At 34.4% G+C, this 12,170-nt stretch overlaps 1 protein-coding gene across 1 annotated transcript; it reads right to left on the reverse strand.

Annotated features, from left to right (window-relative positions):
* Positions 1–1,183: 1,183 nt before the first annotated feature.
* LOC148923675 (uncharacterized) lies at positions 1,184–10,978 on the reverse strand. Its single transcript, XM_089061576.1, has 4 exons — positions 10,538–10,978; positions 10,362–10,426; positions 10,030–10,269; positions 1,184–1,595 (listed from the first exon to the last, which is right to left on the reverse strand). The coding sequence occupies exons 1-4, from the start codon at positions 10,976–10,978 to the stop codon at positions 1,184–1,186; spliced, it is 1,158 nt and encodes a 385-aa protein (XP_088917702.1).
* Between the last annotated feature and the right edge of the window lie 1,192 nt (positions 10,979–12,170).

Below are 12,170 nucleotides of genomic sequence, written 5' to 3' on the forward strand. Positions count from 1 at the left end.
TTAAGCAGGCGGCCCTAAGGGCATCAACAACGGTGGCCCTTAACCAGGTAACACGTAACTAAGAAATTGAGCTCCTTATGTCTTGTTTGGGCTTAAACCCGAACATGTCTACGCTGCAGCGGGCTATAGTAATTGAACCGGGCAATGCCACGATGCTCAACCTCAAATTGTTAAGCAAGCACACAATCAAGCATATTGCATAAAAAACGCACAAAGTTAATTCGAGGATTAAATGCTTGATCGAGCATACTCGACCTCTCAATGGTAGGTAAGCATGATCGAGCATCTTGCATCAAGTTTGTTCAATGCTCAATACTTAGTTGTAAATTTGGAATTATTTATTCTTGTCGTTTGTATCCAAATAAAGAAAACGCAAACATTAAAGCTTAAAGCTAATGATGTTTTGTGATTAAAATTGCTATTGCACATCATATTATTGGAAAATCATTTAAAGGCCCGACATTCTACGAATGAGCTTTGCGGATCGCGTTGCATTTACATACTCAATTATGACAATGATACCATATGTCATGAAAAATTACATATAGTTAACATGCTTGAAACAATTGGATGACCAAGATCTGTAAGTAAACTAACAATTGATGAGTAAGTTGCAATATTTTGTACATTCGAGCACATTATCAAAAGAATCATACAATGAAAACTAATTTCACGCGGTCAAGACAATCGATTAGCAGGCACTTCAATAGTATACTGCAAATGCATAAAATTGCAATTCACAGCATGCAGACTACGGCCGGTGGGGTTTCGAATGCCACCTCCCCTCGATGCTTGACCGATACGTTCTAAGTCCTACCTAGAATGCTCGTTGGTTGTTCGCACGATAATGCATTAAACTCACCACCGCCACAAACCACCTTCTAAAATTGGCAACACAAACAAGTAACAACATGGCTAAGACCACCATCACAACAATAATTCATTTTAATGCGGTTGGTGTCAAATGGGAAAAAACTGAGATACATTTCGAATTAATTCATGCTAAAGTTATAATTATGTTTCTGTAATTTACTTAAGATAAAAGACTTATATTACCTTTAATTCATTAGATGGCACAAACAAGCTCCGGATGAATAACAATCAATCCATAAATAGTTTCAGAGGAGCCTACAAAGACAATCAAACATTCGACACGAACACATATGTAGACTATAATTATGGATTAAAACGAGATCACATTCTTGAATCCCAAACTCTTGAGTGGGAGAAGGCTAAGATTGAAAATCAAGGCAAAACCCTTCTTTGCATCTGCATCCTTCAACACATTAACTTCTAGAAGAGTTCTAGTCTTGTTGGAGTAGTAGACTAGAAAAGAACTGTCCAGCAACATCAAAACATCACCATCTTTAAAAAGTTTAAATGCTTCAACAGATATATGTTCCTTAAGAAGAGATAAACCTAAACCAATAGTACTCATCTTGTACTCTGTGATCCAAGATTCATTGACTTGGTATTCCTTCATCGTCCAGATTACAATTTCATCGTTGTTGTGTATGTAGTAAGAATAGCACAGGCAGTCCCTCAAAACAGACAATTGCCCATGTCTAATATCCATAGGAGGAAGAGAGAAGATGCTAAAACATGTTTCAACGTCAAAAGCACAAACTACCCATTTGCCTTTCCTCCAATCATATACCAACCAATGGAGGTTGTCATTACATAATAAAACGGGTCCACCCTAGATACTTAAACCAGAAGCAGCCCCCGCATCAATGCTCCTCCATGTTTTCGTTCCGAGGGTGTTTACAAAATGAGAGCCGGAACCGGTGTCCGCGTTGATTGAGAGCACCTTATATTTCCCACTTATTTTGCTCACACCTAATCCCAATTGCAACAACATATACGGAGTGGAGTCGTCAGGGTAACTGAGCTCGGTATATTCACGACTGATCAAATTGCATATGTAAATAGGATTACCTTTTCTTGATAGTGAGTAGAGAAGAAGCAATGCATTAGCAGTGATGCCTAACATTTGTCTTGTGTATCCGTGAGGGATCACCAAATCTGTGAGCGGATGGTAGTGAAGATCGTGGCTCTCCAGATCAGCTTCGTCTTCGTCTTCAATTTCGATAATCTTGCACCGAGTAGAGTTATTCCCCCCATAAAATTGAACTAGGGCGGGTGGTGTTTGATTTTGGATTTGACGAATGCTTTGCAAACAGATTTGCTTATTGCAAGGCTTTTCTTAGAGAGACGTGACAGGATTTCGGTGGTGATTTCTGTTGGTAGATTTGTGAAGTTATCAACCTCCATTATTGAAAAGTAGCTGTGTATATTTTGTGATATAGAGAGACTTGGTTTTTTAATTAGAATATGAGTATTAGTTTGTAGAATATATTGAAATATATAAAAATATTTAAGAGAAATATTTAATTAAACAAAAAATAATAGGGAATGAAAAAGATTTAGAAGTTTTATCTATAAAACTAGTATAACCGTGATTTTATTAAAATTTTAGGGTGAACTTTGGATTAAAAAATTTTACATGATTTTATTTAAGATTTAGAAAATAAATATTACTCCTAAATCACATCTGATATTATATGGAAAAGACTTAGGATATTTTCATTACGCCTAATTCACGTCTAATATTATATGGAAAATATTTTGGAGATTTTAATTAAGATTTAGAAAATAAATATGATAAAATCATGCCTAATATCACCAAATCAGACTAAATATGTACTCATTTTGTTCCTAGATAATAGAAAACATTTGAATCTATAATGGTTTTAATATAAAATTGGTAAAGTAAAAGAGACAGAAAGAAAAAGTAATTGGAGTATAGTTAGTGTAGAATGAGACTCACCTTATTAGAAAAAAAATATTTTCTTAAATAGAATTGATCTATTTTTAAGAGACATTCCAAAATAATAAATGTAATCTATCTTTAAAAGACATAGGCCCTTTGTTTCTTAAAATTGAAAATTTCTTAAACGGCATGATTTTTAATTCAAAATTAATAAAATAAGAAAGACATAGAAAAAAAAATATTCTCCCTTCCACGACAAAATAGGACACATTATGAACAACACGAGTTTTAATGTTTAATTGGTAAAGTAAGAGAGAAAAGAAAAAAAGTAAGAGAGAAGTAGTGTTAGTGGAATGTGGGGTCTCTATTATTAGTAAGAGAGAATGAAAAAAAGTAAGGAGATAAGTTGTTGAAAACTTTTCTTTTTAAAATGTGCTCTATTTTTCGTGGATAACCAAAAATAGCAAATGTGCTCTATTTTTCGCGAACAACCAAAAATAGCAAATATGCTCTATTTTTCGTGGACGGAGGAAGTATATTAATAAAAATGATTCTCACATGAACATTTACCACTAAATAAATAACTTCTTCCTTTTACCAAAAAAATAATAACTACTTCAACTAATAAAGTGATAACTAATTACATTAAATTTTAAATTTCAAAAAAGTATTCTTATAATATAATAAGTAGTTGAAATGTCTTCACTCGCCAACAACCAACCAGACTTCAAATTGATGACAAGTCTGAAGTTAATGAGTCAAATTGGTGCTTCCTAATTTCTTGGTCGCCACTAGATCTGAGGAGGTATTAGTTAATGTGTTTAATTAAAGAGAGAAAAAGTGGATGTAAATATTAAAATAGAAAGAGAAAGAAAGATGAATATTTTAATAGGAGTGAAAAAAAAGTGATTGGATTTGTTAATTAGAAAGAAAGAGTTTCCTAAAAAAAAGAAACGTGTCATCTTAGTTGGGACAAATTAAAAAGAAAAATATGTCATCTTAAGTGGTACGGAGGGAGTATAACATAACACAATATTTTCAAATAGACTTGTAAAACAATAAAAAAAAATTAAGGTAAGATCATAATTTGCTATTATAAAATTTAATTAGCGGGGCAGTTTGAAAAGTTTACAGGATCAACCAGATTTTTAAAGTGATCAGTAATGGTTCCTCGTTTACTCTATACTCTACTTCCAAAATCCAACTTATTTGTTGGAGGTGAATGTCTTACAAACTAAATTTCTTTTCATCATCTTTTGAACTAGCTAAATTGTATTCCAAACTTATTACATCTTGTAACATGCACGTTCCTTGTCCATCCCCGGAACAACGCATCTCGCAAACATCCTATCGTCCTTTCACAATCACAAGATCGATTTTCCTATTCAAGAAGACTTAAATATTCGGTCTGATGATTCTTAAAATGGTGGCTATAAATAAAATACCAAAACTTGAAATCACTCTAGCAAAAGTGATTCTAGTATATACGGTGCTCCACAATATGTATATGCTACCTCCCTCCTTAAAAATCAAAACTATTTCCATTTTAGTATGTCCCTTAAAAATATAAACTTTTTAGTTTAAGTGGGAAACATAATCCACTAACACTACTTCCAATGCTTTTTTCTTCCTATCTCTTACTTTACTCATTTTTCGCTCAGTCTTACCAATTGTGTATTAAAACCGGTGTCATTTTAAAAGTTTCTACTCCCTCCATCCGACAATAGGAGTCACACATTGCATTTTGGTCCGTCTCACAACAAGAGTCGCACTTCATTATTACCATAAATGATAAGTAGGTCCCACAATCCACTAACTCACTTCACTCACGTTTTAAACTAATAAAAAAAAGTGGTTCCACTAACTTATTTTAACCACTATTCTTTATATTTCTTAAAATTTGTGCCCACAATATGAGTTATTCCTATAGTGGGACGGGGTGAGTATTTTTTAATGACGATGATAGTACTACATTAGCCAGATAAGATAACAACACAGCATCAAAAGGTAATATCCAAACACCACACGATAATAAAACATTCAATACAAACGCATCTTAATGACATAATGTAAATAAGGCCATATAACGACCAAAACATTTTGTACATGTGCAAACACCATAGCAAAGAATAGTTTATACTAATACAGAAATGTTAAGCAAAACATAGCAACGAATAGATAATACAAAAACAAGACAGAGATTGTGATTTTTTATGAGAGTATATATGTAGTAACTAGTAAGTGGGAGAGAGAATTAATGGAGGAAGTGAGATGTGAAAATAAGTGGATCATAATGACATAATGTAAATAAGGCCATATAACGACCAAAACAAAAATGTAGACTAAAATTATGATTTGGAACGAGATCACATTCTCTAATCCGAAACTCTCTAGTTTGAAAAGGCTAGGAGTGAAAATGGTTGCAACATTAACGTAATACCCCTCATTTGCATCATTAAACATACCTATATGTTGAGTACTTCTTGTATTGTTGGAGTAGTAGATAAGGTCTTCTCCATCAAGTATCATCAAAACGTTGCCATCTTTGAACATTTTGATAGGACAAGCAAAATTGTTAACCCAACCACCATCGATATCAAAACCAATAGTACTCAACTTGTACTCTATGGACCAAGATTCCTCAATTCTGTATTCTTTCATTAGCCAGATGATAATTTCATAATCCACTGTGTAACAAAAACACAAGAAGTCGCTAACAACATTAAACACCAAATGTAAATCATCAACTCTATCATCAAGAAGAGTTAGAGGTGCAGGAGGAGAGAAGATGCTAAAATATTCTGTTTCAACATCAAAACCACAGATCCGAAAGCAGGGTCTATCCAAAACATCCACCGTCCAATGGAGGTTCCCATTACATGCAGCATGTTGAACAAGATAACAGAATGTGAAACTAGAAGCAACGCCGGTTTCAACGCGCATCCATATTCCCGTTCCGAGGATGTATACTTGAAAACACTCAGATCCACCAACCTCAGTGATACAGACCACCTTATATTGTGATGCAGAGCACAATATATTGACGAGTGAGAGGATTGCATATGTAAACCAGATTTTCAACATCTCTTCTAATTGTGTATAGAAGAAGCAATCCATTAGCAGCGGTACATCCCATTGGTTCGCATCCGTGAGGTGTATGGAAATCCGTTAACAGAACATAATGAAGATCGTGACTCTCCAAATCGGCTTCGTCTTCAAGTTCGAAAATCGTTCAACGAGAAGCGTTCCCCTTCAAGCAAACTAAGGCGGGAGGGGTTTTTATTTTGAAGTAGTCGGAATCGAGCAGATTGAGCCATGATTTGCAAACGCATTTGCTGATTGCAATGGTTCGGAATAGGGACGCGTGAGAGGATGTTGGTCGTTAATTCTGATGGCAGAATTTGGAAGAAATCACGCCCCATTAATGGAGAACTCAAACATACGTAGAAGAAGCGGGAGAAAACTTGAACAAGGGATTTTATTGCTTGATATCTTTCCTTTATTTTAGATATTTCCTAAACATTTGCCGCTCCAAAACGAGAGAGAGAGAGTAAAACATTGTTAGGGTAAAATCATAAAGTAATTATGGACTTTATAATCTAAGAACAAAATATTATATTCTACGATCCCATAAATATGAATATGCTATATATAATACTAGTAAATTTAAGAATAAAGGCCAAAACTGGTCCTGAACATATGATCATTTTATGATTTTGGTCCTAAATTTTATCTTTTGGATTTTTTGATCCTGCATATTTTAAATCGGATCACAATTGATCCTAAGTTATGTTTTTTATTTAATAAAATATATTTTTCAATTATTTCAACGTTGACACTGTCTCATTCTCACATTATTTATCTCTCATTTTCCATATCTATCAATTTCGTATTGTTGATATTGGAATTGTTTTGGGCACCGTTGACACTAAAAACATACACTAATTATTATTAGTAGTTTGGACTCCACCTTATCAAAATCTTTAACATGTGGAGTACATAAAAATAAATCTTTTTCAATTTATAGACAAATACCCCATGATGTGTACTACGCTGACAAGATAATAATACAACATGCCATATCCTCATAGAGATCAATATCGGAATCTCTATTATTTCTCAAAATTATTTTAGTGTTAGATTATATCGAGTCAAGTTCATATTTGGAGATTTATTTCCTTGTTTTTTAAAGTTGATTTACCTTACTAATTGAGAATTCGTAGGAGTAGTCCATTAAATAATTACTCTTTACGAAGATTAATAGATTGGATTCCACACATTGTTAAGCAATGAATAGTGTATACTAAAACAATAAAGATATGGTGATTTTTGATGAGAGTATATTTGTCAAAAGTAGGAAAAACCGAAAGAGGATTAGTTATCCGAAATATAGTGTGTGTGGGGCTATCACGATAAGGCCAAATCCGAAAACCACACAATAAATAAACATTGTACACTTACATGATTAGTGATAAGGCAAATTTCATGCATTGGTTATGGGGATGAATTTTGTGATTTCCTAGATCTAACAAGGTTTTATAAGCCAGATGTGTAGAGAAATCGCCAGCCCCAGGAAAAAGACGAAGATTGCCTGGAAGAAGGAGCTGGCAGGAAAAGTGAGCGGAAGAAGGAAGAGTTACTAGACTAAGGAGCAACCAATTGGAGGGCAAAATGGGAATCACAAGAACAGTCTAGAAGCTCTACCTACTATAAATAAGAGCATGCGATCAACATGAGATCTATCCTTTTTTCCATTTCGGCTCTTAGCTTAGCTTTTCCATTTTCTCTACAGGGGAATTATCTTGGGGAGTTCACGTTTCAGATCAGTTGTGTTGTAACACCGTCTCTACGGAGGCGAAGATACAATCATTATTTGCTTTTTGTTTACATTTCGTATTTCCCCGAGTCTTCATTGTTCGAAGCTCGGTCGTGTTTTGTTATTCTCTCGTTGGATACTTTGCATTTTGCTATGGAAATTGCTATTTTGGTTTCAGTTATGTTCTTGTCGTGTTACCTGTTGTTGCGATGAATATTGTTGGTTGATATGAGTTTGGAGTTTGAATTGCATGGAGATTTGTAGTTGATCGGTTGAAACTAGTGAAATCTGAGAAGATCGGAGATGGAAACGGTGTTTGATTGTTGTGGATTGCTTGGATCCGGAGTGGGTGAAGTGTCTGATGTGTAGATCTGTTCGCATTTGCATGGTTGTGATAATTTGAGTTCTGTTTACTCGTTGCCTCGTCTAGTAATCGTAGATCTGTTTTAGCTTCAGTAGTTAATTGTGTTTACCAGTTTAATTTTGTTCGTCCTGTTCCGATCCTTGCTTGCTCTGTTTTTCATCCGTTATTTCGAGATAAAAGTTAGAGAAGATGATGTCGCTGTTAGTTAGTCCTTTAGTTCGTTAATCTGCAGCTTTTTCCGTCGTACTATGCCGTTTTAGGAAATGGTCCCCACGTTTCGCTTTTCGTCTGTCTAGGCTAGCTTAGGAAGTCGTTTATCCAGTCAAGTAGTTGTTTCAAATACTTTCAGTCATCATGCATGTCCCTGCCTAGATCTAGCTGTTAGAGTATCTCCAACCATTCCACTAAACTCAAACCGATTTTAGTGTAAATCTCACACTGAATATTGATTTTGCTCCAACCATTTACACTAAACTCAAGCCCAAAAGAATATTCCTCGCCCACTAACTTTTTATACTTTTCAATGACACCTATATATTTTATCTAAATTACACATTAACCTTGTGACACTTTATCAATATCATAAATTAAATGATATAATATAAGATTTATATATGAAATCTATTATTCATTGAATAATAAATTACAAAATTTAGAAAATTTAAATACAATAAAAATACTATAAAAAATATTACAACGTACCATAAAATAACTAAAATTCAAATCAAAGTTCATTTAAAAAATTTAATTTAATTATCAGTCTTCTGTTTTGATTTTATTTATTTTGGCTTATGTTTCTCTATTTTAAAATTTCTATATTATGCATCGTTTTTTATTACTTATGTTTAACTATTTGTTTTTGTTATGATAGCATATTTGATTTGAATATAGTAATGTACGTATAGTATTTAATTACTAACTAATAAATTAATAGTTTCCATAGGTTTTATATGTACCGTTATTATCTACTACTACTATTTAATAAAATTGGGTTCCATAATGGAATAAAGTGACGGCTCATTCTTAGTAAATAGTAGTAATAGATTATTTTTTCCAATTATATTGAATAATATAATATTAATTTGGGTTAGCCCCTTATGTAATAACTAAATCAAATATTAATAAGATTAGATTAGGTTAATTCATATCTTCTTCTTCTCCGCCGCTTCCTTCTTCTCCCAGTAAGTTTTCTTTTTCACTATATTTTAATTTCTCTTCCTTCTCTTCTTCTATTTTGATAAATATGAATTGATTTGGACTTGAATGCAATAACTCAAACTATAAAAAGTGTTTTTGGTATACTTTTAATGCAAATCTAAAGATAGGTATTTTTTCTTCTAAAACCTATAATAGGATTGGTTTTGCAGTACCATTGGAGGTATTATTCTACTGCATTTTAGGTAGAGTGTTATATTTACCCAGTTTAGGAATTAAAGCTCAACTCCGAAAATTGCGTGGCAGCAGCCAAAAATAGCTTCCAGGTCTTTGAGCATGTTTACTTACACATCTGTCTCTGTGTATTCGATCCCTGCTTCCCTGTACTAATCTTTTTAGCAATAGCGGCCTGTCTCTGTGTATTCGATCCCTGCTTCCCTGTACTAATCTTTTTAGCTTCCCTGTACTAATCTTTTTAGCAATAGCGGCCTGTCTCTGTGTATTTCGATCCCTGTTTCCCTGTACTAATCTTTTTAGCAATAGCAGGTTGAGGGTTTTGAAGGGCGAAGGAAGTGATTGTGTGTCCAACGACAAGTTACCCAAAGATTCTCTGAGTTCCTAGACCCGGTGTCTAGTGGATTCTCTGGATCGGGAGATTTTATTTCAAACACACCTCGCTGACTTTTCGCAACTCTTCAACCAGATAACTACACAACAAATAAACATTGTACACGAACATGACCAGATAACTATAAAACACAAATGTGGACTAAAATTCCAATTTAGAACGAGATCACATTCTCTAATATAAAACTCTTTAGTGAGAACAGTTCAGGAGTGAAAATCTCACATGCATCATTAAATATACCCACTTGTTGAGTAGTTCTTGTCTTGTTGTAGTAGTAGATGAGCACACTGTACCGTCCCATCAAAGTGTTACCATCTTTGAAAACTTTGATAGGGTAATGCAAATTTAAATCAATAGTACTCAACTTGTACTCTATGGTCCAAGATTCCTCAACTCGGTATTCTTTCATCAACCAGATGTTGATTTCGTAGTCCCGTGTGTAACAGATACACAAGCCGTCCCTAAAAACAGACAACTTCAAATCCATCTCCTCAACTCCATCGATAAGAAGAGCAGGAGGAGGAGAGAAAATGCTAAAACATTCTGTTTCAATATCAAAACCACAAATCCGATATAAGGGTCGAACTCAATCATCTACTGTCCAATGGATGTTGCCATTACATACAGCGCGTCCATCCCAACGGAATTTGAAACCAGAAGCAGCCCCGGTTTCAACGGGCCTCCATGATCCTGTTCCGAGGGTGTATACATAAACAGGCATGGATTCAAAGATCCGACCCAAACAGACTACCTTATATTGCCCACTTATTTCGCTCGCTCCAAATTCAAAATACATCAAACATTTAATTGAGGTGTATTCCTTATGGGGGAAGAGCCGATATATTCACGACTGAGAGGATTGCATATGTAAACATGATTATCAGTATAATCTTGTGGGTGAAGAAGAATCAATCCATTAGCAGCTGTGCATTCCTTTGCACTGATTCTGAAAGGGATATCGAAATCTGTGCGCAGAATGTAGTGAAGATCATGGCTCTCATAATCGGCTTCGTCTTTGTCTTCAATCTCGAAAATCATGCAACGAGATGGGTTCGTCTTCAAGCAAACTAGGGAGGGAGGGGGTTTCATTTTGCAGTAGTCGGAATTGAGCAGATTGAGCCATGATTTGCAGACGCATTTGCTGATTGTAATGCTTCGGAATGGGAGGCATGAGAAGATGTTGGTCGTTAATTCTGAAGGCAGAATTTGGAAGAAATCACGCCCGATTAAGGGAGAACTCATACACACGTAGAAGAGGCAGAGCAGCTGTGAATAAGAATTAGGGCTTTAATAAATCTAATAGCGAGTTTATATATTGATATCTTTCCTTAATTAGTTTAAAATTTTCCTTTTAGTAGATTTTTCCTTTAAATTATTTTTCATCAAGATTACGTTTGAATTGAAGATTTATTTCTTTGTTTATTCCCTCTTAAGCAGCCTTTGGTTATGTCCATTCGATGGCCTTCCGACACAGACACACAAATGTAGACTACAAATGTAGACTAAATTATGAACTAAAATGAGATCAGTTCCTCAAATAGGAGTGACAATTATTGAGTGACAAATAGGAGTGAAAATCAGGGAGTTAAAGTAACCTGATGTGATCCTCGTCTCGGCCCTGAAGCTACGCACGAGAAGAGGAAATATATGGTGGCCCGAAGTATTGAGTTGGCTGAACATGAGAAGATAAACACAAAAGCAAAGAGAAAGAGATAAGTATGGTCGATTGATATGGAGATCAATCGTGAAGATATGAGTTTGATATTAAAAAAAAAATATATAGTGTTTATTATTATAATCTAAAAGATAGAATTGTAAATTAGTTTTCGGATTCTTTGCTGATTAGAATTAGGAATTAGTTTGGGAATATTTAATTATTTAGTGTCTAGTTTAGTTAGGATTTACGTTTGATTTGTTTTAATAGGATTTAGTTAGATTTGAGACTATCATTTAGTTTAGTTTTAGTTAATTATTTTTCCTATAAAAGGCATAAGATGTATACGCATTTGAGTAGAAGATTATTGATGAATAAAATCGTGTGTGTTTCTTGAGTTTTCACTCTTGAATTTTCCTATTCGAATTCTTGTAGCAAAGTGTTCGTTTTCGAATAGTTTATCGACTTATCAATCGAACGTTCATATTCGGTGTTCGTTTTCGAATAGTTTATCGACTTATCAATCGAACGTTCATATTCGATTGTGGCGTCATTCATTCCATATTCACCACCATATTTCTCGTCGAATCCATATCCATCCGTATTGTAAAGTTGTAGGAATGCTATGTCTACAACAAGTTCTTGCAATTTTCATCCATATTCCGAAGCATGTTCGTGTTACAAATGCTATAAGTTGCGGGGTGCCATGTCGCAACCCTTTTGCGACCTATATTGCAGGCCATACGGTCGGCGAGTGGCTGATTCGTTCGGAGAGGTGTC

This window comes from Salvia hispanica, chromosome 6 (assembly GCF_029641045.1).
Source record: "Salvia hispanica isolate PSC_SH4W2 chromosome 6, Shi_PSC_v1, whole genome shotgun sequence".
Lineage (NCBI taxonomy): Eukaryota > Viridiplantae > Streptophyta > Magnoliopsida > Lamiales > Lamiaceae > Salvia > Salvia hispanica.

What these genes read in the sequence shown, in the direction of transcription:
- LOC148923675 (XM_089061576.1), bottom strand. Translation starts at nt 10,978, where the DNA reads ATGAGTTCTCCCTTAATCGGGCGTGATTTCTTCCAAATTCTGCCTTCA. An exon ending in GGAATACACCTCAATTAAAT is followed by an intron (nt 10,427 to 10,537) that starts GTTTGATGTATT and finishes CCCTCGGAACAG; the next exon opens with GATCATGGAGGCCCGTTGAA. An exon ending in GGTAACACTTTGATGGGACG is followed by an intron (nt 1,596 to 10,029) that starts GTACAGTGTGCT and finishes AACATGTTTTAG; the next exon opens with CATCTTCTCTCTTCCTCCTA.